The sequence below is a fragment of the Bombina bombina genome, chromosome 3 (genome assembly GCF_027579735.1).
Source record: "Bombina bombina isolate aBomBom1 chromosome 3, aBomBom1.pri, whole genome shotgun sequence".
Taxonomy (NCBI): Eukaryota; Metazoa; Chordata; class Amphibia; order Anura; family Bombinatoridae; genus Bombina; species Bombina bombina.
In genome coordinates this window covers 1,191,466,109-1,191,494,089 of record NC_069501.1, presented here as the reverse complement: position 1 = coordinate 1,191,494,089, position 27,981 = coordinate 1,191,466,109, and the positions used below count along the sequence as shown (strand labels likewise).

Genomic DNA, 27,981 nt, shown 5'->3' with positions numbered 1-27,981 from the left:
TTATGTCAGCAATATATATTATTATAATATTTTTATTTTATTTTATTAGGTGAAAGACTCAGGTAAGCCCACCTTAACCTCACAGACCTTCGTTCGGGTCAGAGTGATTGAGGAAAGCGTTCACAAGCCTTCGGCCATCCCACTGGAAATTTATATTGTCACCATGGAAGATGACTTTCCTGGTGGTGTAATCGGCAAGATTCACGCTACAGATCAAGACGTTTATGACGTCCTTTCCTACAGTCTAAAATCTGAGCAAAAAAGTTTGTTTAAAGTGAACAATCACGATGGAAAGATTATAGCTCTAGGAGGTTTGGATGGTGGAAAATACACGTTGAATGTTTCCGTTAGTGACGGTCGGTACCAAATGTCAATAGATGTTACAGTTCATGTGGAGCAATTAATTCAGGATATGCTACACAATGCTGTTACTATTCGTTTTGAGAATATAACTCCAGAGGATTTTGTTGGCCTTCACATGCACGGATTCCGGCGTACTCTTCGTAACGCAGTTCTAACACAGAAAGAAGACAGTCTCCATATAATCAGTGTACAGCCAGTAACAGGCACAAGCCAACTTGACATGCTTTTTGCAGTGCAAATGCAAAACGGTGGCTTTTATAAGCCTGCTTATTTGATTCAGAAGCTTTCAAATGCAAGGAGACATTTGGAAAATGTGATTCGTATCTCCACTATCTTGGAAAAGAATTGCTCTGGATTGGACTGTCAGGAGCAACATTGCGAGCAAACCTTGTCTATAGATTCCCATTCTTTAATGACCTACAGCACAGCTCGGATTAGTTTTGTATGCCCACGCTTTTACAGAAATGTGCGCTGCGTTTGTAATGGTGAGTACGCTCCTTTCATAAAACACCTATTTGTTATCTTACCCTGTCAAGCAATTCTCAAGGCAATATATATCATAAGAGCTGTCATTATTTTTTATGCCTCTTGACGTATCTTAAAAAAAAAGGCATTAGCACATTCATTTTTTAAATCAGTCGGTATAAATACAATTGTTCGCAGCCACCAAGTTGTATGATATATTTTTTTTTTAATTCAATAAAGGGACTTTGTACTGTAAAATTAGTTTACCCTTAATGTGTTTCCAATCACTTGTTATGCGAGCCAGAGTGTAAAATACATAGGAAATTGATCGTTTAGTTGTATCTAATTAATAGCTGTTTCTGCTAATTTAAACCACAACCCAATCAAATTTGCTGAGCTTGCAGGGAGATAAGACCTCATTATCTATTTTGTTTTATACACACAGTCCACCTTGTCTTATCTCCTACTATAAACATAAAGTCCCATACAAAGAACAATTGAAAATAAACATTTTAGTGCTTCTCACTCCCTTCCACAACAACTGAGAGTGTGACATTTTGCAGACCATCTCTTTCATGTAGCTTAACTATAACCAGTACTTATGTGCTGACATTTTCAGTATAGTTGGGAATAAAGCAGGCAAAAGCTGATATTTGAAATCACAAAATAAAGGTAAAGGATATTTTTGTAACCAACTTATTACACTTCAGTAGATAAAATGGATAACTGAGAACACAAGAGGAGAAAAAAAAATCACAGTACACTGCCCCTTTTAGCGTAAAAATAAATGAATCTTACACTATTATTATTGTTATTTGTAGAGTGCCAACAGATTCCACAGCGCTAATAGCTTTCTGCCTTGCTGTTGGTGATTGTATTTTTAGGAAATCAGCATAAAACGGTAGAAGCTTTCTCTGTTTAATTATACATTACTGGGGAAATGCAGGTCTAGCATGAGAACTATAAGCTTAACAGCAGCTGTGGCTATTGTTTTAGCCATTCATCATGTTTGCTGAGAGGGGATGGGAACAATCTTTTCTTGTTACATGAAATGGTAAACATAGGTTAGCCATTGAAAACAAATTAGGAAAGCATTAGCCCATACTGGTAAAGAGATCCCAATAGATCTAAACTTTTATTTATAGTACTTGAATAGACACAAATTAACAGACTGAAGCCTTCTTTTATTTCCCTGTGTTCATAGTAGTAAAGAGCAGAGAGTTTTACAGTGTAATGGTAATTATTATACTAGCAGATATGCTGTCATTACAATAATCAGTTTGTAGTGTGATTATTAGCTATGATACTGATTCGTCTTCAGTATTGCTGCAGCTTACTCTCACCATATAGCCTCTATGTAGGTTTGAGTAGCCTGAGGCTGTATTATGACACAGCATGTGGAGTCTTTTAGGCAGCCCATTTATGTTTATCTACAGTCAAGGAGCATACCCTTTGAAAAAGCTCTTGAGTATATTTATCATTTTTCCTTATTAGATAGATAGAAGATAGAAAAAAAGACAGATAGATATTTAAAAGAGATAGATAGATATCTAGAAGATAGATAAATAGATAGATAGATAAAAGAGACAGATAGATAGAAGACAGATAATATATAGATAAAAGAGATAGATAGATATATAGAAGATAGATAAATAGATAGATAAAAGAGATATATAGAATATAGATAAATAGATAGATAAATAAAAGAGATAGATAGATAGATAATGAAGATAATATATAGTGAAGAACAATGCTATTTCAAGTATTTCTCAACACTCCTTGGCACCTTCGGGTTAGCGAGTGAGCATAAGCCCGTACAGGGTTTTGTATCTTGCTCCACAGAAGTCTATGGAGAGAAGGGTTTAGCACATCCAAACTATTCGTCCTCCAGATGTTAGTTTGGCTGAGGCTTTCAACCTGTAATATGAACACTATTGATTTAAAGGGACATAAAATCCATGTTTTTTTTTTCTTTCATGATTCATAATATACAATTTTAAGCAACTTTCCAATTTACTTCTATAATCAACTTTTCTTAGTTTTTTTGTTATTCTTTCTTGAAAAGCAGGAAGGTAACTTCAAGGGGTAGATTTAACAAATGTTGGACAGACATTATCCGCTGTAGCATCATGTTCGCCCAACATCGCTAAATGCTGTCGGCATTTAACATTGTACAAGCAATTCTGGTGAAATGCTTGTGCAATGCTGCCCCCTGCACATTTACGGCCACCAGCAGGGGGTGTCAATCATCCTTCCTGATCATATCTGATCGGGATGATTGGAGTCTGCCACCTTTTTAACTTAAGTTTCAGGTGGACCTGATAGATTGCAGCATCCGCTGCTTGATAAATCTACCCTCAAGAGTGTACACGTGTCTCCAGTACTATATGGCAATAGTTTTGCAACAATGTTATACATTACCAAGAGCATTAGGGTGGCAGCAGTTTTGCAACAATGTTATACATTACTAAGAGCATTAGGTGGCAGCACTATTTCCTTTCATCTAGTTCTTCAGGCATGTGCACGCTACCTACCTAGGTATCACTTCAACAAAGACTAACATGAGAACAAAGCAAATTTGATAATAGAAGTAACTTGGAAACCTTTTTTAAATTGTATTCTCTATCTGAATAATGAAAGCGCACAAGAGCTCTAATATTATTGCGCTCCACTTGTAATCTAGGCATGTGTTTTTTACGGTGTTCTTAACCTTCAGAACAATGCAAATGGAGTCATAAAATGACAGTTTTAGATGTTGTTAGATTTTTTTTGTATGTAGATCATTTGCAATGTAGTGTTTGTTTTTTTCCTTCTTAAAATACTTTTACGTCCCCATTGCATGAGTTATATAATACTGTAAATGTAGCTCTATGCCAGCAATAGTGCAATAATACAATGCTTTTTAATGTCTTTAAATCCATTGTTAGTGGCCAGGTCGGCAAAAGTGATTGACAGCTGTGATTGCAAAAGTGTGTCCCTATATGTCCTTTGCTGCGGTTTCTTGAACTGTAGAATTCATTCTAGAGAGCTTCACAAGATTAAACTTGTCTTTGTGATATAGTTAATAATTTAAAGGTTTAGTATTTCTGTTCATTATCTTATAATATATTTTTACTTATGTCTTATAAAAAAATTGAATAAAAAAAATAATAAATGATAATATATATGCATTTAACATTAGCAAATGTAGCAGTGCCACTCTTATTTATTGCTGATGCCTTTCCATTAATATTTTTTTCACGACTGTTATTTAAGGATAATTTTTTTGTTACTTTGTGCAACTTTGATTGACAGGGTAAGAGCTGAAAAGTGACAGTTAGAATTAAAGGTACAGCAAATTCAGCAAAGCAAATGCTATATCTGTGTGATATCACCCCCATAAAACATGGTTAGATTTAAATCCAGAGTCTCTTTAGACATGCTGTGTTATATCATATAACTATGTTCAGTGAAGAAACATGAAGCTATAAATTAACTCTAATCTTGAACATCTTGAATTGATTTTTTTTTCTCCATATGCCACAGATGTGCTATATTCAAAGAAATAAAATATGGCTGATTGAATACCACGCAGAGCATACTGTGCACACTTTTTCTTTCTGGACAGATTTTTTTCTATATCTTTTTATTTGCAAACATCTGTGCTTTATGTGTGTAGAGTTTAATGCAGTACATTGTGTGTAAACCTACTTTATTAACAAAACCCAGTAACGTACGCACAATATTTCAAATGGAGCAATACAATAAGAATATACCAAAGAAAGTGACTTAAAGGGAAACTAAACCCACATTTCATGATTCAGATAGAGCATGTCATTTTAAGCAACTTTCTAATTTACACCTATTATCAAATTTTCTTTGTGCTCATACTATCTTTATTTTAAAAGCAGGAATGTAAAGCTTAGGAGCTGGCCCATTTTTGGTTCAGAACCTGAGTTGCACTTGCTTATTAGTGGTTAAATGTAGTCCCCAATAATCAAGCGCTATCCAGGTTGCTTAACATAAAATGGCCGAGCTCCTAAGCTTTATGTTCCTGCTTTTCAAATAAAGATAGTAAGAGAACAAAGAAAAATTGATAATAGGAGTAAACTTGAAAGTTGCTTAAAATTGAATACTCTGGCGTAGATTTTGCATAGTGCGAGCGTACATGATATGATGTAGCGGGTCATGTCCGCTGCACATCGATAAATGCCGACAGCATACGCTGTTGGCATTTATTATTGCACCAATAGGCCGCTAGCAGGGGGTGTCATTCAGCCCAATCATATTCGATCAGGTTGATTTCTTTCTAGTTTACTTCTATTATCAAATGTATTTTGTTCTCTTTTTATCCTTTGTTGAAATGCATACTAAAGTAGGTACAGGGATTCTCATGGGCTACTGGGAGCTAGCTGGTGATTGGTGGCTTATTTCAAATGCCTTTTGTCATTGGCTCACCCAATTTGTTCTTCTAGTTACCAGTAGAGCATTGCTGCTACTGAGCCTATCAAGGTTTACTGTCCAACAAAGGATACTAAAAGAACAAAGCAAACTTCAGAGCAGTAAAATGGTAATTGTTTATAATGACATACTTTAACTGAAAAATGGAAGTTTCATTTTGACTTTACTGTCCCTTTAAACTTTCATGGCTTTGAATAGACATTTTAAGATGCTTTTCAGTTCTGTTTTTAAATATACTTAATTCTACTGGAATCCTTTGTTAAAAGGCATACCTAGGTAAGCCCAGGTGCAGCAATGCACTACTGGGAGCTAGCTGGGGATTGGTGGCAGCAGACATATGGCTTTTGTCAATGGCTTACCAGATGCGTTCTGCTAACTCCCTGCAGTGCATTGCTGTTTTGGAGCTGACTTTAACTATGGGTTTAATCCATTTGCTTGAGTTAAATACATAATTAAATATATAAAATATAGTGCAGTCATAAAATGCAACACATTAGAGCATTTTGCTTTTATGTCACTTTAACATTCTCATACATGTCAATATTTTCATAAGTCTCCAGCTTGCTCACCACTGCTGCTGTTTAACCCCTTAATGACCACAATGTATCCTGTACATCACTGGTCGTTAAGGGATTGTCTGTTTATAATAATGGGGCTCTCACCGCGTGTGGCAAGCCTGTACTATTAGACCCTCCTGCATTCTTCCTAAAATAGTGTTGCACTATTGAAAAAGTAACCCCCATAGAAAGACTGGCCATTAAAGGGATACTAAACCCAATTTTTTTCTTTCATGATTCAGATAGAGCATACAATTTTAAGCAACTTTCTAATTTACTCCTATTATCATTTTTTCTTTGTCCTCTTGCTTTTTTTTTTAAAAAAAAGTAGGAATGTAAAGCTTAGGAGCCAGCCCATTTTAGCTTCAGCACCCTGGATAGCGCTTGTCTATTGGTGGCTAAATGAAGCCACCAATCAGCAGGCACTACCCAGGCAATGAACCAAAAATGGGCTTTCCTGCTTTTCAAATAAAAATGGCAAGAAAATGAAGAAAAATTGAAAAAATAAGTAAATTAGAAAGTTGCTTCAAATTGCATGCTCTATCTGAATCATGAAAGAAAAAAAATGTGGGTTTAGTATCCCTTTAAAGGGACACTGTACCCAATTTTTTTCTTTTGTAATTCAGAAAGAGCATGCAATTTTAAGCAACTTTCTAATTTACTCCTATTATCATTTTTTCTTCGTTCTCTTGCTATCATTGTTTGAAAAAGAAGGCATCTAAGCTTTTATTTGGTTTCAGTACTCTGGACAGCACTTTTTTATTGGTGGTTGAATTTATCCACCAATCAGCAATGACAACCCAGGTTGTTCACCAAAAATGGGCCGGCATCTAAACTTACATTCTTGCATTTCAAATAAAGATACCAAGACAATGAAGAAAATTTGATAATAGGAGTAAATTAGAAAGTTGCTTAAAATTTCATGCTCAATCTGAATCACGAAAGGAAATTTTTGGGTACAGTGTCCCTTTAAGTGTTAAGAAATATGGAACCATGCAGATGCCTTACATAGGGCATTAAAGTCTATGAAGACTACTAATATTAGCAAACTTTAAACTGGCAGATTAGACACTACAACATAGTTAATTGAATTTTAGATGCTTGACTATTTAACTGCAGAAACAATTTACTTAAAGCTATGAACCAGTGTGTTTTGAATTGCAAAGATTTTTGCTTAATATCAAATGTAATGCTTAAATGAATGATAAACAAAATGAATAAACATAGGATGACATTTTAGCAGTGTATTTTGGGAAAACAAAAATAAAGTAATTGGCGAGATGTGATCGTTTCATGCTGTACATAAATAATAGTTCGCGCATCCATAAAAACTCAGTAGGCTGTTTGTTATCCTACAATAATTGCATTGCTATATTGGTAGACGTTGGAATAGATGCAAGAAACACGATTATGTTAAAGTCAGTCTTATTCAAAAGGTGGTGACTTTGAATTCCTTCATAGAAAATTTGAGCCTGTCATTGCTTCAAGGGCTCACTAAAGACTTCAAGTAGATTAGTAATTGAACCATGTCATTTCTGAAAACAGTAATTTACTTATTTTCAAAGATAATATATATCTTGAAATATGTTGTAACAGCTATTTCAGTGCTGTAGTAGCATTTATGAACATTACTGCCAGGTGAGGCTTATTTAAGTAAACGCCTTACTGTATATTTTTCTTTTTACATACTTGACTGATGTTTCTGCATTTTGTTAGGTAGTCATTTTTGGAGAATGATCAAAACCTACTTTGCCTAACAGGAACTGTTTCAAATGAATTTTAAAATCAGAATTGTACAAATAAATAAATAAGTCAGTTTATGTAGCAAAAGCTTAGAAGATTCACAAAATTAGTAAAAATATGCTCTCAAATACAAACATTACTTGCTCTTAATCATTGGAGCATGTCATTTTGCATTACTACAGAGGTTAAACACATAGGTGAAGTTTAGATCCTGAGCAACTTATTGCTAATGACGAGTTTCACTATTTTTCATGATTGTCTCACCGGCCATGTTCTGCAAGATTTGCAGTTCCCAAGAAGGACTTTACCTATGAAGGGTCTAATATACAAGTCCATATTACAAATTGAGTGTTACTGATTTAGTACTGTACCCCACTTTGTGCTCAGTTTTGCACAATCATCAGTATCTCAGTAAAAAAAGTTATTTTAAAATGAATATTGTTTCTTGCCACAGATGACATCACAATTGGGGCTGCATGTGGTGTCCAATCCCAAAAGGCTCACTAGTTGGATTCAACAGACTGTCAATGCTATTCAGCAGAGATGCAGCCCAGATCATGAGGTCATCAGTGGGCGGAGCTTGGCAGCCATTTCAAAGTGGCCAGAAACAATTTTCATTTTAAAATAACTTTTTAACGTTCTGCTGCATGATATAGAAAGAGGCGCAGGAGGCTATTTGCAACTTAATCTTAGGTAAGACTTTAAGATGGCTAAGGTGTAGACTGTCCCTTTAAAGGGATAGGAAAGTCATAATGAAACTTGCAAGTATCAGAGCATGTCATTTCTGTTTTCAAATTTGCTTTTTTCTCTTAGTATTCATTGTTGAAAATGAATATGCACATATCCTACACTAGTAGGAGCTAGCTAGTGATTGGTGCAGTATACATTTATCTCTTGTGATTGTGTTTAGCTAACGGCCAGTAGTGCAATGCTGTTCCTTCAGCAAAAGATAACAAGAGAATGAAGCATATTTGATAATAGAAGTAAATTTGAAAGTTGTTTAAAATTATATGTTCTATCCAAATGACTAATTTTTGGGGGTTTCCTTTCCCTTTAAAGTCAATGCCATTTTTGTAGATGACCGTTTGGTATCGACCCCATAGTTATATGCAAACAATAAAATGCTCTAACTTTTTTTTTCTTCATTTATGGCTATATGTCCTTTTAAGGGACACTGAACCCAATTTTTTTCTTTATGATTCAGAAAGAGCAAGACATTTTAAGCAACTTTCTAATTTACTCCTATTATCATTTGTTCTTCATTCTCTTGGTATCTTTATTTGAAAAGCAAGAATGTAAGTTTAGATGCCGGACCATTTTTGGTGAACAACTTGGGTTGTCGTTGCTGATTGGACAGCACCAATAAACAAGTGCTGTCCAGGGTACTAAACCAACAATTGTCTGGCTCCTTAGCTTAGACGCCTTCTTTTTCAAATAAAGATAGCAAGAGAACAAAGAAAAATTCATAATAGGAGTAAATTAGAAAGTTGCTTAAAATTGCATGCTCTATCTGAATCACGAAAGAAAAAATTGGGTTCAGTGTCCCTTTAAATCCATAAACATACACAAGATAGGATTTTTAAATATATTTTTATAAATAGCTGTGTTATTCTTTTGCTAAACTTTTTTTTTTTTTTTTTTTAATAGGAGGACTGTGTCCCGGATCATCAGACCCTTGTGTGAATAAACCTTGTCCGGAGGATATGCAATGTGTAGGATATGAAGTGAGCCAGAGACCCTTTGTCTGTCAGTGCCCGCCAGGCAAGCTCGGAGAATGTTCAGGTACAATTGTATTATTAAATAGACTTTCTTTTCTATAAAGTGATGATGTGCTGCGCTTACACAATTTTGTACAAATTCAATAAAAAAGAAAACCTGTAGCGTATGTTACAATCCCAGCAGGCACGTGGAAATAAAAGGTAGTGCGTAACGAGAAACCAAAGCATAATGCAGCCCTAAGGCTAACCCCAAATGCAGAAATACAATACGCATGTTGAATATTGACATAATAAATAACATTAGGTATCGCAGCTACAAGTTAGCTAATAATGTTACTGTATTTTAAAACTGATTATCATTTACACCATTTTATTATATATAATGGCAGTATATAATTGATGATAAACCTGATAACATACGGGTAAATCACGTTTGCGCATAATATAAGCATATTAGCAGACTAGATCAGACTGGACCAGAAGCACAGTGACCAGGATATCCTACACAGTTGCAACATTAAAGGGACAGAACCATTAGACATGTGCATTCGGTATTCGTTTATATAATGATTTATTTGTAAAAGAGCCAAATGCTGCTGCCTGCGGCTATATTTGCCGTTTGTTTATATAAACTAATGCAGAATGCACCTTTCCATTTACTTACCTTTAAAGTGCTGCCTCACTGTCAGATTGCAGTGTCAGCAGGAACGCACTCTGCTTCTGGGTACTGGTTTAAAGGGATAGTAAACCCAAAATTTTCTTTCATGGTTAAGATAGACCATGCAATTTAAAGCAACTTTATGATTTACTCCTATTACCAATTTTTGTTTCGTTCTCTTGCTATCTTTATTTAAAAAGCAGGAATGTAAAGCTTAAGAACCAGCCCATTTTAGGTTCAGCCCCCTGGATAGGCTTGCTTATTGGTGGCTACTTTTAGCTCAATCTTCAAACCTCAAAAGAAAATAGGAGAATACAGGATCATAGTGCAACACTGTAATATAATAGACAATCCACTTTATAAGAACACTGGTGCTCACGCTCTTCTGAGCTCCGATTAGCTCAAAGATAATAGCTCTATAACAACTCTCTCAGAAATACAGGTCTCCTATATACGAGATTTATTTAAAACAATTTAAAATACAGGGAATCTCTAGAATTCCACCCACTTGAGGATTATACAAACTAAGAGCTGTAAGACAGTTCCGGTACATCCAGCATAGTCCTATCACGTCCTATTGTGATATCGGTAAGTTTCTTCCTTCAGGCTTCTTCCCACAGCATCCAACGAGGATCCTGGGTTTAATTCCTTTTCTGGTAGTTAAACACATATACTTGTAGGGTCGCAAGTGTGATTAGTTGTTAATTCTTATGCAAATTTCTATAATGTAGTCACTAAAATCCAGTGAATCAGATTTGTGTTACTGGCTCTACTTTGGCGATTTGATATATACACTCACTGTTGTTATTTAGCGACAGCTCCCTTTATGCAGCCCACTAAATATTAGTGGTGATCAGTTGTCAGCTAGTTTCTGACCCCTAAGCACTATAACACCTATATTATTGAGACATCAGTAAATAAAGCTTATTAACCCTAACCACTACTGCCCAATTGTCCCCACGACAACCATGATTTCCCTCACTGAAAATACACCTAATGGCTAATACTGTACCCACCAACACAACTTTCCCAACATTACTTCCCCCCACCATAAGTAATGCTGATAGCCAATCATATCCCTTTGCATGCTAACTGCACTATGACAAACCCTTTTCATGTGTCTTTATTCTTCAGCTCTATTTTTCCAGAGGCCATGGATGCTAATCCTTGTTGATTTTTTTTTTAAAGTTGTTCCCTATTGAAATAACATTATTTCAATACTGATTGTTTAATCTAGTCAACTATTAGTATTTTTTGTATGAGGAGTTGGTAAAATTGAGATCTTCTCACCAGCATTAACCTTTTTTTTTTTTTTTAAACTATTGGCGCCTGAGCAACCTGTTGATTGGTGGTTATGTACCATGTACTTGCTTGTCCACTAATCAGAAGGTGCAGTAAACAGTGGCTAAGTATGTTCCATGATCAGTACCTGGGTCCATGAAACAGTGAAAAAATAACAATTCCCTAATATGGGGGGGGGGCAAGTTCTCCAATCCTATTTCGCTCTACATTTTTCAGTGAATAGACCGCATAGAATAGGAATTAACTCTCAATGTAAAAAAAATAAATCGGCCCACTTAACTGATAATAGCAAAAGCATTTGTTTTTGAAGTTAACAAACTTCTTTTGCTAGTGACCTTTAGACTCATGAAAGATTTATCAAAATTTGCAAACCATAAAATGACAGTTCGTATAAATTGTTAAGGACGTTTCTGCATTTACTGATTAATGATCTTATGTCAGAATTTACAGTAATGCAAGGAAAGGTCAGTGACGACCAAGTCTGCTTTTGACCTAGCTCTGGGGAAGGTTAGACTGGCGGAATCTGTACAGTATGTGCCATCTTATAGGCAGTACAAAAGTTCCATGAAAAACTGTTTTATCTACGTTTTGATTTTTTTTAATAAAAATAGGCATTGAAAGACTGTGACAATATAATAGAGGAATGACTCTAATAGTACTGATTTCATTTATGTCTAAGATGTTGTATTTAAGAGCAATGCAAAAAAAATGAACAGTAATATATTTTGTCAGTGATGGTCCATGTAAATGTGTACTGGCAGCAGAGAATTTACCCCTCTATTGCTATATCAGTAATTGAACCTGTTTGTTTCCTGGATACAGTAGTGATTTAACCCCTTGAATACACTCAGGAAAACAAAGGATTAAATTACGGCTTTGTAGTAAACGTTCAGGAGTTATTTAGCCACTTGATTGCTCTGAATACTCACCCACCTATGATTTAACCTTTTATTAATCTGAACACAAGGGGCAATCAGTGGGTTTAATCACTGCTTAACACACGTACAGCAATGATTTAACTCCTTGTTCACCTAGATCACAGGCAGCAATAATTTAACACACACATGTGACTTACAAAACCCGGTCTCTAGCTGCTGCATACGTGGAGTTGAAGCATCAGGTTAAGGGTAGGAGAGCACTGGGCTTGTTATTTCATCAGAGGAAAGGGCAGTGGTTATGCAGCTGCTTCTATACCCAAACATGCAAGGAGCTTTAAATGGCAGTAAACCTTTAACCAGGCGCTATGGCACTTTTCTTTGGCGTAATGCCACTTTTTGACGCCTGGTAAATGTAGAACCCTGATTTAAAAAAAAAAGTTTTCCATAATTTGACTTTAGAATTTTACAGTGTTAGAAATGGACCTGGTCACATGGTGCTTTTCCAAGATGCACCCAGCAAGCAAAGCCAATTATAGTAATGTCTTGGGCACTGATTGCTTCCGATTGGTTCATTTTGGTGGAATTTTTTTTTTTAATTATTTAAAATAGTTCCTTGCAATGTAGTAGTTATGTAATTCATCACTCCATTGCCCCTTTTACAGTTATTTATGCTTTCCTGCATTTTTCGGCTTATTCGGTTTGAAAAAAATAAAAATAAAGCTCCTATATAACATGTTTGTAATATAAATGTTTGAGATATAATAATTATATGTTTGTGAAGATTTTTATATCCTTTTTTCTTTCTCAATTTTCAGATGTAAAGGAAGTTATCTTAAGGGAATGTAAATTAAAAATACATATCTATTAGCCATAAAACATATCAGTAATTAAACATGTAATATTCTCCATAAAAGAGTTCAAACTAAAGCTAATGTTTGTGCACAACACATTCCTATGAATTCATTGCTCAATAACTGATAAGGTTAAACACTCATGACAATTGATGGATAGGGCTGCACCTCCACAAGCACAAAAAATCATTTTAAAGGACTCTAAAGACAAAATTAAACATTTATGATTTAGAAAGAGCATGCAGTTTTAATAATCTTTCCAATTTACTTCTATTATCAAATTTTGCACAGTCTTTTTATATACACACTTTTTGAGACACCGGCTCCTACTGAGCATGTGCACAAGTTCATAGGGTATACGTATACTAGTCTGTGATTGGCTGATTGCTGCCACATGATACAGGGGGCTGACTAATAAGGAAAAGATAAATTGTCAGAAAATAATTCTACTGCTTATTTGAAATTCAGAGTAAATGTTATTGCATTGTCTTTATATTATGCACTTGTTAATTATTCAATCCTACTGTATTTAGTGGTCCTTTAAAAGTAAAAAAAAATAAAAAACTTATTTTGGATTCAGAAAAGAAATTAAATGCCCGGAAAATAAATGTGGCACATTTTGTTATATATAAATGTTTAATCAATGCAGTAAAAAAACACTTTTTTCATTATTTATTTTTGCCTTTTTCCTGAAAATTAAATCTGAAAATTGTGGGATTTAAAGGGACACTGAACCTAATTTTTTTCTTCCATGATTCAGATAGAGCATGAAATCTTAAGCAACTTTCTAATTTACTCCCATTATCAATTTTTCTTTGTTCTCTTGCTATCTTTATTTTAAAAGCTTGAATGTAAATCTTAGCAGCCAGCCCATTTTAGGTTCAGCACCATGGATAGCGCTTGCTTATTGGAAGCTTACATTTACCCACCAATAAGCAAGCATAACCCAGGTTCTCAACCAAAAATGGCCCGGCTCCTATGCATCACATTCCTGCTTTTTAAATAAAGATAGCAAGAGAATGAATTAAAAAATGATAATAGGAGTAAATTGGAAAGTTGCTTAAAATTGCAAGCTCTATCTAAATCATGAAAGAAAAAAATTGGGGTTTAGTGTCCCTTTAACAATAGCTGTTAGAAGAGGAAGCACTGCTATATTCACACAAATATTAGTTGCACACTCAAGTGACCCATTTATAGCCGCCCCTTATTGGCCTTAGCAGAGAGAGAAAACTTTATACATAGTTTTTTCAATATTTAAACAATTAATATAATTTCTTCATTTTATTTTCAAGCTCACTTTGCTTTGAATGCATTATTCTTTCTAACATTTATTTAGTGTTTAAAGGGACAGGTTCATATAGAGCATACGATTTAGGCAACTCCCCAATTTACTTCTATTATCAAATTTTCTTCTTTCTCTTGGTATTTTCTGTTAAAATGCAGGGACAAAAGCTTAGGAGGGTCTGGAGCACTATATAGCAGCTGTTTTGCAAGAATGTTAACCATATACAAGAGCACTAGCTGTCAGCACTATTTCCTACCATGTATTGCTCCAGATGCCTACCTAGGTATCTCTTCAACAAAGAAAACCAGGGGAACAAAGCAAATTTGATAATAGAAGTAAATCGGAATAAAACAAATTTAATTGTATGCTCTGTCTGAATCACAAAAGAAAATGTTTGTTTTCATATCTCTTTAATGTCCTATTAAAAAACACCCATAAAACAGAACCATCAATAAATCACCTAAACATTCCATTTAGGGTTATCCTGGTTTTAAAGGAGGAATGGTGAACAAGTACTGATTTTTGTTGTGTACAATATAATTTAACCCCCTAAACTATTCTATTTTTGCTCAAAATCCTTAAAGGGACATGAAACCCAAAATGTTCCTTTCGCGATTCAGACAGAGAATGTGATTTCAAACAACTTTCCAATTTGCTTCTATTATCTAAATTACTTCATTCTCTTAGTATACTTAGTGGAAAAGCATACCTAGGTAGACTCAGGAGCAGCAATTCATTACTGGGATCTGGCTGCTGATTGGTGGCTGTACAAAAATGCCTATTTTCATTGGTTCACCAGATGTCTTCTGATAGCTCCCAATAGTGCCTAGCTGCTTCTTCAAAAAAGAATACCAGGAGAATGAAGCAAATTGGATAAAATAAGTAAATTGGAAAGTTGTTTAAAATCACATGAAAAATAAGAAAAAAAATGTTGGGTTTCATGTCCCTTTAAAACCTAAATCCTGCTATGTCAATAACTGCATGACAGATACTCAGGCTCGAAAAACTGCTCCTAAATTAAAAACCTTTTTTTCGTTTTGTTTTGTTTAGGACACACCTCTCTCAGTTTCGCTGGAAACAGCTACATCAAATACCGTGTTTCTGAAAATAGCAAGAACGATGAGTTCAAGTTGGCCCTGCGAATGAGAACTTTGCAAAATAGCGCTATTATTATGTATACAAGAGCAAATCCGTGCATGATCCTTAAGGTAATGTATTTAATGTGCAGATGTAACATGTTACAGTACTTTTATTGTGTCTTTGCTTAACAGAAAAATAACCCCATGTTTGATACATTATTTCAGTAAAATTGCACATTGGTTTCCACTCCAATCCATCAGAAGTCTGCTGTGAAAATATTTTATGGCAACTTGGATAAAACAAAAAAAAAAGATTTATGAAAAAAGGCATTTTGTGGTTTTGCAAGGGTGTTGTACGGGGATGTTTATATACACTCATGAAAGCAAAAGATAAACAGATAATTAAAAGTAAAATAGTAGCCTCCCAAATTTTCCCGGTCAGGCACTGGGATATGTAGGTTGCATAAGAGAGTTTTCCGTTGGTGGATGTGAGATCTGAGGGGGCGGAGTTACTGGTATTCCTAGGGGTGGGATTGGCCAGGGTTGGGACAGGTTGTGGGCAGAGACTGAGCAGCCCTTGGTTTCACTGAAGAAATTGGGACGTTTGCACTGAAGGTCAAGCTGCGTGAAGGACAGTGAGGAAGAGCTCCTAAATCGTAAAATTCTGGAAATATGCATGTTGGGAACTGTGTGTTAATCATGCATAAAAAAATCCAATGTACTACACTATTTATTTTGGCAAGATGTCCTGTAATTTACATCTAAAAATTGTGTTTTTTCCAATGCCGGAGAGAGGCTGGTGTGCAATGACACTGCAACATGCTCCACATTGATTCCTGGAAGTAGAAGGAGGAGGGGCCTAACATGACCTCAGTAAACATTATGACTGTTTCAGTGATAGCTTTTGGTGTGCACGAATCATATGTATATATGCCGCTTTCACCTGCCTTTCAACAACGCACCTGCTCACACAGCATGTATTGTATCAGGAATAATGCAGATTGTGTCAGATTAAAGGAATAGTCCAGTTCTTGTTAACTGCTGGTGCAATGCCGCCCCCTGCAGATTTGCAGCCGCTAGCAGGGGGTGTCAATCAAACGGATCGTATTAGATCGGGTTGATTTCTGCCCACCGCCTCATTGCAGGCGGTCAGGTTATGAAGCAGCGGCCTGTTTCTGGCGAGCCTGAAGACTCCGTATTAGCAAATTTTTCTTTTTCAGCATATTCTTTTTTCCTCCAGACACAAATGGAGCTTTGGTATGTTTGTGTTTTTATCATTTTAGACTTCTGTAGCTTTTCCACAGGAGGGAAAAAAATCATATAAAGTTCACAGATTTTAAGTAAGTAATTGTCATTTTAAGGTACTTCAGAAGACAAAATCATTATTGTAACCATTTCTTCTTGTGCATAATACAGAACAAAGCAAGGAGTAGACTTGTGCTAGCTTTCTCTGGAGAATATTGAAGGCTCTATGCTTCTTTCTCCTTACAAACTCTTTGAAGCTTTTTTAAAGTCTTTTGTATGTAAATTGGTAGTTTTCAGCGGAACTGTTCAGCAGAATAGGCCTTTTAGGTCATTACAAGTAATTAAAGCTCTACACTGTATTTTGCCATGTTTAAATTTCATTACTTTAGAGACAGATAAAATAAAACTCACATAATGTTATATGGGGAACATTTAAAGATAAAAAAGATAGGTGGTATGTTAAATATTTTTTTTGTATTTAATAAAAAAAAAAGGCAAAAAATAGAACTCATTATGTCCCAGACGATATGCGTTTTGATTATTCACAAGATCAAAAAGACAACTGAATTATTTTTTATATAATGGCTGCACAGGCGGATCGTTGATTGCTGAATAATCTCTATGCGTAATCACTAAATTTAATGGAGAGGTGGCTTATCGAGAAAGTTACCTAATTACATGAATGATTTGTGAACTGAAAAAAAAGAATAAATCTTTAATTCTTTATCTTTTCCAACCGCTGTTTCCTAAGTGCTAGAGAAACAATATTTTGTGATTTTTAGCTGGAAATATGTTTTTTAACCTTTTCTTTGTTCAGTAATGCTAAAGAACACAAGCGTGTCTTTTGTTAGAAAACAAAATAGAGGAAAATGTTAGAATCTGCAGAACTCATATGGCACAGCAGATAGGTTGTTGGATACTTCTGATCAGCCACATTGTTCATGTCCCTTTGAATACATTTTGCATTCATAACAATATATCAGAGTGCAAACTAAAATGTCATACCATTTATAAAAAATACATAGTATTATAATAAAAAGGCTACCTGACTTCTGCTTACAAGGTTTTCAGTGCATATCTCCTTGATTTCCTTTTTGTTAATCATATAAATTATAACTTTTTTTTTTAAATGTAAAACACCAAATAATGGGGAATTTATGGAAGTTGATTCAGATTTTTTAGGTTTAGCAAATATCATTGCATTGATAAAAACAAAAAAACAAAAACTGGTCTCAGATATCCGTACGCTAATATTACATCTGTAATTTCCCTTCTGATATCTGGCATGTGAGCTTATAGGGACAGTAAAGTCAAACTAAAACTTAAATGGATTGGATTGAGTATAATATTCTAAACAATTTCCCAATTTGCTTCTTCAATCAATTTTGCTTAGTTTTCTTAATATCCTTTGTTAAAGAGTAATTCTAGATGAGCCGAGGAGTGTGCATGTGTGTTTATCCATCTGACAGCAGTGTTTACAACTATGTTTATAACAGTGTTTTACATTGTTGCAAATACTGCTTCCATGGAATGTTAAAGACAGGTGCACACTCCTAACCACCAGATATGCCAAGCATAAGATTTGGAGAAGTAATGAGAGTAGGAAGATATAATGCCGAAGATAGCAATGGTAATTACTAAAATAAAAGCAATTAATGTTAATTCTTTTAGAAATATTGACAACTACTGCAAAGGAATAGTGCATAAAAATTATCTTATCTAATATTGTGCATAAAAAAGGAATTGTGCATAAAAGTTATCTTATCTAACATTACTAAATAGAATATCAATCGGTTATTGTAAGAATAAAATATTATTTAGGTGAGCACTAACAAGTAACCAGTATCCTCAGACAAAATAGGGAAAAGGAGCTAGAAACATTTAACACAGACAACCAATCAACACAAAGGGAGTGAAATAAAAGACACCAATTGGTTATGACAAGTAGAGTCTATGATTAAGGCTAATTAAAGCCGAAACATGTTAGACATGTCTATCAGGAGTGTGCTGTGTTTTTATTAATATGCCTTGTTTTAAGAAGAAGTAATAAAGTAATTTTTAAGTTTTACACCTGTGCCGTTTCCTTTGGTGATTGCTGCAATACGGCATAGGAGAGTGCCGTCCGGCCAGGTTTAAGTAAAACTTATTTTTGCAAACAAATCCCAGTGGCATCTGGGTTACCCCACAGGACTTCCAAAGTGGGCCGCCAGGACCGGTGACACCCCAACTGAAGGAGACATTCCCTAGATTTTACGGAGCGGAGGATTTTGCAATACCCCGATACCAGAGGCAGAGAGGAAGTCACGTGACCGAACAGGCCGGGTGACGTCAGACGCCGACACACTGGTGAGGGGAGAGGAGGCAGAGCGGCAGTAGTCGGCACCTTCAAATTGAAATATTGGAGTAGAGAAGCAGTGAAGAGCCGCTGGGAGCCAGCCTAGCAGCATTTTGTCCTTCCGAAAACGACAGAGGGAGATTGGACGATCCGGATAGTGATCGGAGAAGATAGGGTGTCACCGAGAGCGGTAAGATTCCTTTAGCTCACTACATAGTGTGCAACTTTTTTGGTATTTACTCTATCTCTGATATGGACTGAGCACACAAAGGGACACTAGAACACTTTTGGATTACAGTATTAATACGAATGTCACTTCTGAAGGTTGTAATAACATAGTGACAACTGTGGGATTAGCATTAATGTGAATAAGTGACAACTATAGTCACTTTAAAGTAATAAACTTTCTTCACTACTTCGTACCTGAACACCACAAGTTTTGATAATAGAGTAATAGTGTTAAGAGGTAATTTACAACATGGCTACCAGCAATTATTATTCACTCTTACCCTTAGAGGAATTGGAAAAAAGCAGACCCACATTAAAAGACATATTCAATCCTGATAATGAGGTTAAGGAAATTTCAGAGGTGTTCTTAAAAATGGAAAAAGCTCTGATGAAAGAGTATCAAACATGGTGGGATAAAAAATCACTAGAAAAATATATAGATCTAAATATGATACCTCGGGGCCTAAGGTTAAAGAAAAGGCCAACTTTCCTACAGGTGGATGATGCTTTTCTTAATGAGTGGAATGACATACTCACAGAGTGCTCAATAAGGCTTATGCACCTAATAATAAAACACAAAGAACAAAAACTGATGGAGGCAAGACATTCCATACAAGACATACAAAAAGATCTAAACAGCTTTGTGGGACATAACAGTTATGAGAAACTAGACAATCTACTTAAACAAACTGTAGACAATATGAAAAGAGACATTGATAAATTAAAGTTTCGTAAATTTACGAGGGATTCAGAGGATTATACCCATAATAGGGTCTATCTAAAGAATATACAACAGAACAAAAGAAATAGACGACAACGTAGGCAGTACAGAGGGAGTGACATAGAGCCCAAAGAGACACAAATGCAACAACAGCCTTCAAGTACCAAGAAACAAGTGACTTTTTCAGATACGGACCCTGAGTCTAATGATGAATATGAAGTACAAGAGTTTGTGGACTTTATGACAAGTGGGCCCTCATCAGATGAGGCCGAATTAACTAATGATATTGATGTGATAAATACATTAGACATACACCATAACCCACAGCCCCAACTTCCACAGGCAAAAGCAAATGAAGGCACACATAAACATAAGCAGACTGGTAGAAATAGATATGGCAGAGTTCTTGAGAAAGATGGACACCCTAAACAAGGGGTAAACATAGAGCAGCCGCAGGTTTTTCACGAGGCCGCAGGCGGACAGGGAGGGGGCGGAAGGGGGAGAGGTGGGATACTCAGATCTCAAACGAGGGAGGAGAGCAGCCCCAGGCTCAGAGGGAGAGGTACACATTAAGGAGAGGGAAGAAGAACAAATACAGAGTTTAAAAATAATAAACTTATCAAGTGTCACATTAGAAGAATCAGAGTTAGAAGTACTTAGGTTGGGTCTTAATTTTGTACCCTCAGTAGATTTTGACGTGTTCGAGACTTTGCTTGATGTGAACAGATTGGTTTGCAAATTAACATTAAAAAAGTTTTTCAATACAGAATTGGTAGAGTCAGATGCTGCACAGATTAAAATCAATGTTGATAGACGGGAGGAGAATGATTACTTTCAGGTTAAGGATGCAGTGGATTTTTTATCTCTGTACCAGTTGGAAAAGGATAGTAACATACATGATAACATCAAAAACTCACACATAGGCTATAGACCCAAGTCTACATTTTACCCCACTAGAAATCGAGGGAATATATTAGAACAATTTCACAAGAGAGTGGAGGAAGACTTAGTGATATTGAAGTCACAGGGAAAAAGCCATAGAGAGAACCTTACAGCCAAACAGAAGGCCGGCCTAAAACTTCTGAAACAAAGGGTTGATGTGGTAATAAAAAATTCGGACAAGGGAGGCTCCATTGTAATTATGGACAGAAGCTCCTATATCCAAGAGGCGTTGAGACAACTCAATGATGAGGAGGTGTACCTTGTATTACGGGGGAACTCGGTTTTGTCCTTCCAAAAAGAGATGAGGAGTTTGCTGGATGACGGGCTGGAGCTTGGGATAATAGATCCGGACACCTTTGATTACTTAATGGTGGAGGAGCCGGTTACCCCGATCTTCCACCATTTGCCAAAGGTGCATAAGACATTGGAGGATTTCAAGGGACGTCCTATAGTGTCTGGTATAGGGTCCCTCTTTGAGAACCTGTCTAACTGGATAGAATCTCTGCTCCAGCCCGTCGTCTGGAAACTGCCATCATTTCTAAGAGATACCAAGCACCTGTTAAATTTAACAGAAGAATTGGTTTGGGAGCCAAATTATAACTGGCTCACCATAGACGTGGTGGGACTTTATTCAGCTATCCCCCACAAGGAGGGCCTTGAAGCTGTTAAATATATGTTAGACAGCTTCAGTGATTACGACACCAACCTTAAAAGCTATATTTTGCGAACGCTCCTATTTTTACTAACTCACAATTATTTTGAGTTTAACGGCTTGTATTACCTGCAGAGACGTGGGACAGCCATGGGGGCAAAATTTGCCCCGGCCTTTGCAAACATCTATATGGGCTGGTGGGAGCTGTCCCACGTCTATGCAGATGACAATCCCTTCAGAGACTCAATTGTAGCATACAAGCGCTACATTGACGATTTGATAATGGTTTGGTCAGGTACGGAAGCAGAGAGTGTATCCTTTATGGAATACTTAAACTGCAATAGAGCAGGTTTGCAGTTTACTTATGCCTTTGATGTCAAGAAAGTACCATACCTAGATGTGGAATTGGAAGGTGACAGAGCAGAGAGAGCAGTAATATCCACCCTGTATGTAAAACCAATTACGGCTAATGCATTTCTGCATGCAAAGAGCTGTCATCCACGCCATATGAATTATGGAGTGGCAAAGGGACAGTTCATAAGGCTGAAACGCAACTGCTCTAGAGAAACAGATTACCAAGTAGAAAGCAAGTTGTTATGGAAAAAACTTAAAGCCAGGGGTTACCCGGATGGGCCTTTGAGAAAGGCTTATTTTGATGTACAAAAAATCTCTAGGGAAGATCTACTAAAGCCAAAAGCATCAGGTGATTGTACTAAAAGACAAAGTGAGATTACATTTGTGACAAACTACTCAAATCAGTACAGGGAGGTTTGCGAGATTATTAGGAAAAATTTGCCAATCTTAAGGGCAGACGAAGCATTGAAAGGAGTGATAGATAAAGGTTGCCAATTTGTTTCAAAAAGAAACTTAACAATAGGCAACATTGTGTCACCCAGCGCCCTTAGGAAATTACAGAAGGAAAGTAGCTGGCTTAGCTGTAAGGGACACTATAAATGTGGTTCACATGGCTGCACTGCATGTGGATATACCACCAGTGGCAAGGTGTTTCAGTCATGCTATACGCAACGAGTTTTTGATTGTAACTATTGTACCAACTGTCGTTCTGAATTTGCAATTTATGCAATTACCTGTACATTCTGTCAGAAACAGTATATAGGGTGCACGACACGAGAGACACGTGAACGGATACGTGAACATTTGAATGACATTGAGAAAGGGAGGACAGCAACAGGGGCATCTAAGCATTTTATCTATGAACATGGAGGTAGTGTTAAAACATTTACCTGGATGATTATAGATATTATTAAAAACAAACCTAGAGGAGGCAATAGAGTAAAGGAGCTATATAAAAAGGAGGCTTTTTGGATTTTCAAATTGAACACACGAATGCCGAAAGGCCTAAATATCGAGACTGATCTCATTAATCACTGGCAATAATATATTGAAAATCTAATATACAGCAAAGATATTGTGTTCCATTTGTACTTTCCTAACTGCACCATAACTATGCCCCAAAAGAATAGATAAAAGCATTTCTCTAAGGATAACATCATAATAAATATCACTGGTAATAACCAGGAGGGAATAGAATATGCCCCCACCTCTGATACCTGACTAGCAAATCTGTATGTAAAATCCACAATAATATTATCAACAATGGGGATCATGTGTGTATTAATACCAAGATACATACAAAAGATGTGTTTGTCAAACTATGGAAATAGAAGTAATGAGAGTAGGAAGATATAATGCCGAAGATAGCAATGGTAATTACTAAAATAAAAGCAATTAATGTTAATTCTTTTAGAAATATTGACAACTACTGCAAAGGAATAGTGCATAAAAATTATCTTATCTAATATTGTGCATAAAAAAGGAATTGTGCATAAAAGTTATCTTATCTAACATTACTAAATAGAATATCAATCGGTTATTGTAAGAATAAAATATTATTTAGGTGAGCACTAACAAGTAACCAGTATCCTCAGACAAAATAGGGAAAAGGAGCTAGAAACATTTAACACAGACAACCAATCAACACAAAGGGAGTGAAATAAAAGACACCAATTGGTTATGACAAGTAGAGTCTATGATTAAGGCTAATTAAAGCCGAAACATGTTAGACATGTCTATCAGGAGTGTGCTGTGTTTTTATTAATATGCCTTGTTTTAAGAAGAAGTAATAAAGTAATTTTTAAGTTTTACACCTGTGCCGTTTCCTTTGGTGATTGCTACATTGTTCATGTCCCTTTGAATACATTTTGCATTCATAACAATATATCAGAGTGCAAACTAAAATGTCATACCATTTATAAAAAATACATAGTATTATAATAAAAAGGCTACCTGACTTCTGCTTACAAGGTTTTCAGTGCATATCTCCTTGATTTCCTTTTTGTTAATCATATAAATTATAACTTTTTTTTTTAAATGTAAAACACCAAATAATGGGGAATTTATGGAAGTTGATTCAGATTTTTTAGGTTTAGCAAATATCATTGCATTGATAAAAACAAAAAAACAAAAACTGGTCTCAGATATCCGTACGCTAATATTACATCTGTAATTTCCCTTCTGATATCTGGCATGTGAGCTTATAGGGACAGTAAAGTCAAACTAAAACTTAAATGGATTGGATTGAGTATAATATTCTAAACAATTTCCCAATTTGCTTCTTCAATCAATTTTGCTTAGTTTTCTTAATATCCTTTGTTAAAGAGTAATTCTAGATGAGCCGAGGAGTGTGCATGTGTGTTTATCCATCTGACAGCAGTGTTTACAACTATGTTTATAACAGTGTTTTACATTGTTGCAAATACTGCTTCCATGGAATGTTAAAGACAGGTGCACACTCCTAACCACCAGATATGCCAAGCATAAGATTTGGAGACCTCCCAACAACCAAGTCATGGGTTGAAAAAACTGGCCTGCTTCCCTCCTGCAACTCTCGGCATCCTAGTTTTAAGGGACTACAAGGGTACGACCAGAATACACACACATCCACCTGGCAACATCGTGCACACAACATGGTGATGACCCTGCCCCTCCCTATGTAGCCTCACCCACAAGCTCCCAAACTTTCCCATCCTAGAAAGAATCCAGAAAAAGTTGGAAAATATGGATTTGATCTTAGTAAATAAATAAAAGAAATCATTTATAAAATAGATAATAAAAAATACAGGGAGAAGCTTAATTCTATTTTAGAGATCTATTTTAAATTCAAAAAGAAGCAAGTGTTACACCAAAATATTTTATTGCACTTTCTTCTCTAGACCCAAGAGTCAAAAATTATTATGGAATACGTTATTTGTAGAGCAACTACATAGGCTTCCTATTACTCATAATCAAACTAATTGATAGTAGCTACTTTTTACTTCTTAATATGAGGAGAGTCCACGGCATCATTCCTTACTGTTTGGAAATACTGAACCTGGCCACAAGGAAGAGGCAAACACACCCCAGCCAAAGGCTTAAATACTCCCCCTACTTCACTCATATCCCAGTCATTCTTTGCCTTTCGTCACAGGAGGTTGGCAGAGAAGTGTCAGAAGATTCGGAGTAGTTCCTTATGAAGGGTATCTACCCTTCGAAATGGGACTGGAGTTTTAAGTAGTGCTGTCAGCCTCTCAGTGAGAGCATTGACAAATGTTAGAGTCTGGAGATTCAGGGAGAGTCTTTCTGCAAATTCATCCAGACTCATATTAACAGCTCCTAAGCAATCAGTGTTGACGAGTTTCACTGCTTGCTTCCATCACTCAAGTCCATGTCAGGAGCAATGCTACAAGACTGTCAAACTTAAGAGGCTGTGTTTCTGTTCTACGGCATAGATTTCGGTAAGATTGTTTCATTTTCTATACACATATGATAACGCAATAAGACTGGGTCACAGTGTGGCTCCTTTTATCTGTTTGGAACCAAGGGTTAATATCTCCGGAGGGGGATTATTGAACAGGGGGGATTAATCACATAATTTTATTTTATTATGATTATGCTGCGACATGTGTGAGATGTGGCTCAGGCAGATGTTGGAACGTACAGGTTTTACTTTCGTTTTTGGAAGATGCGCAGTCTTAAAGGCTTGGCTTGCTTTTTTCCAATAGCAGGGGCGGTCCTGCATTGCGCACCATGTGACCAGATGTGGTTACACTTATTTCCTCTTTCCTGACCGTGCTGTTTACCGGAAAAGAAGCGGCTTTTCTGTTTGGCCTGGGTCATAGGAGGTGGTGAGTGCCCCAGCCATTGGGGGTATAAAGGTGCTGTTTTATCTTATTATCTATAGTCTGCTTTATAAGCGCAAGCTATGGAGGATTCTGATGCTTTACCTAAATCTAATAACTGTCTATATTGTGAGGAGGCTGCGGTATACCTGCCTGCTCAATTATGTTCCACATGCCTTGATAAACTAATCATGTCAAAGAAAGTTAATATGTTTGATACCACTGAGCCGTCCACCTCTGAGGAGTCTCCGTCCAATGAGATGCGCACGCTCCAGTCATCTCCTAATACACATGCAGCTTTCATTAGTACTCCTAATCCTCCATCTGGAGGGGTCCTTTTACCGCCAGACTTTACTGAGCTTCAGAGGGTGCTCTTTCTGGGTCGAAATCTGCTGCCTCTAGGCCTCCAGCTGCGGAGGAACCAGCTTTTAGATTTATGATTGAGCATTTACGCTTTGTGTTGATGGAAGTTTTGGCTATGTTAGAGGTTCCAGAGCCCAAATTGCCTGAGGAACCTTTGATTCCTAAATTAGATAAAGTCTACGAGGACAGGGTTGTACCACAAACTTTTCCAGTTCCCGTAAAGATGGCGAACATTATTAAGAATGAATGGGAAAGAAATGGTTCATCATTTTCCCCTTCTACTTCCTTTAACCCCTTAGTGACCAGAGCACTTTTCCATTTTCTGTCCGTTTGGGACCAAGGCTATTTTTACATTTCTGTGGTGTTTGTGTTTAGCTGTAATTTTCCTCTTACTCATTTACTGTACCCACACATATTATATACCGTTTTTCTCGCCATTAAATGGACTTTCTAAAGATACCATTATTTTCATCATATCTTATAATTTACTATAAAAAAAATATAAAATATGAGGAAAAAATGGAAAAAAACACACTTTTTCTAACTTTGACCCCCAAAACCTGTTACACATCTACAACCACCAAAAAACACCCATGCTAAATAGTTTCCAAATTTTGTCCTGAGTTTAGAAATACCCAATGTTTACATGTTCTTTGCTTTTTTTGTAAGTTATAGGGCAATAAATACAAGAAGCACTTTGCTATTTCCAAACCACTTTTTTTCAAACTTAGCGCTAGTTACATTGGAACACTGATATCTTCCAGGAATCCCTGAATATCCCTTGACATGTATATATTTTTTTTTAGAAGACATCCCAAAGTATTGATCTAGGCCCATTTTGGTATATTTCATGCCACCATTTCACCGCCAAATGCGATCAAATAAAAAAAATTGTTCACTTTTTCACACATTTTGTTACAAACTTTAGGTTTCTCACTGAATTTATTTACAAACAGCTCGTGCAATTATGACACAAATGGTTGTAAATGCTTCTCTGGAATCCCTTTTTTCATAAATAGCAGACATATATGGATTTGGTGTTGCTTTTTGGTAATTAGAAGGCCGCTAAATGCCACTGCGCACCACACGTGTATTATGCCCAGCAATGAAGGGGTTAATTAGGGAGCATGTAGGGAGCTTGTAGGGTTAATTTTAGCTTTATTGTAGTGTAGTAGACAACCCTAAGTATTGATCTAGGCCCATTTTGGTATATTTCATGCCACCATTTCAACGCCAAATGCGATTAAATAAAAAAAAAAGTAAAATTTTTCACAATTTTAGGTTTCTCACTGAAATCATTTACAAACAGCTTGTGCAATTATGGCACAAATGGTTGTAAATGCTTCTCTGGGATCCCCTTTGTTGAGAAATAGCAGACATACATGGCTTTGGCGTTGCTTTTTGGTAATTAGAAGGCCGCTAAATGCCGCTGCGCATCACATGTGTATTATGGCTAGCAGTGAAGGGGTTAATTAGGTAGCATGTAGGGAGCTTGCAGGGTTAATTTTAGCTTTAGTGTAGAGATCAGCCTCCCACCTGACACATTACACCCCCTGATCCCTCCCAAACAGCTCTCTTCCCTCCCCCACCCCACAATTGTCCCCGCCATGTTAAGTACTGGCAGAAAGTCTGCCAGTACTAAAAAAAAAGCTATCCTTGATAAAAAATAAATAAAAAAAAAAGGCATACTTACATATGCTGCTCTGGAGGATCCCCCCTTAGCCACCAACCTCCCTGATACCCCCCAAACAGCTCTTTACCCATCCCCCTCTAACTTATTAGTAGCCATCTTTGGTACTGGCAGCTGTCTGCCAGTACCCAGTTTATAGTAAAATATGTTTTTATTTTTATTTTTTTAATGATTTTCTGTAGTGTAGCTTGCCCCCCCCAAAAGACCAACCCACCACCCCTCCCAGATCTCTTAGATTCACATATATGTAAATAAATTTGGCAATCACTGCCACTTTAATCCCATCAC

At 36.3% G+C, this 27,981-nt stretch overlaps 1 protein-coding gene across 2 annotated transcripts in view; it reads left to right on the top strand.

Moving 5' to 3' along the window:
- FAT3 (FAT atypical cadherin 3) overlaps positions 1-27,981 on the top strand; it is a 637,515-nt gene that overhangs the window by 524,769 nt on the left and 84,765 nt on the right. For both annotated transcript variants that reach the window (XM_053708624.1, XM_053708625.1), the window contains exons 18-20: positions 50-848; positions 9,216-9,350; positions 15,311-15,468. In XM_053708624.1, the coding sequence (XP_053564599.1) occupies positions 50-848; positions 9,216-9,350; positions 15,311-15,468 (1,092 nt within the window). The remainder of the gene's footprint in view (positions 1-49; positions 849-9,215; positions 9,351-15,310; positions 15,469-27,981) is intronic.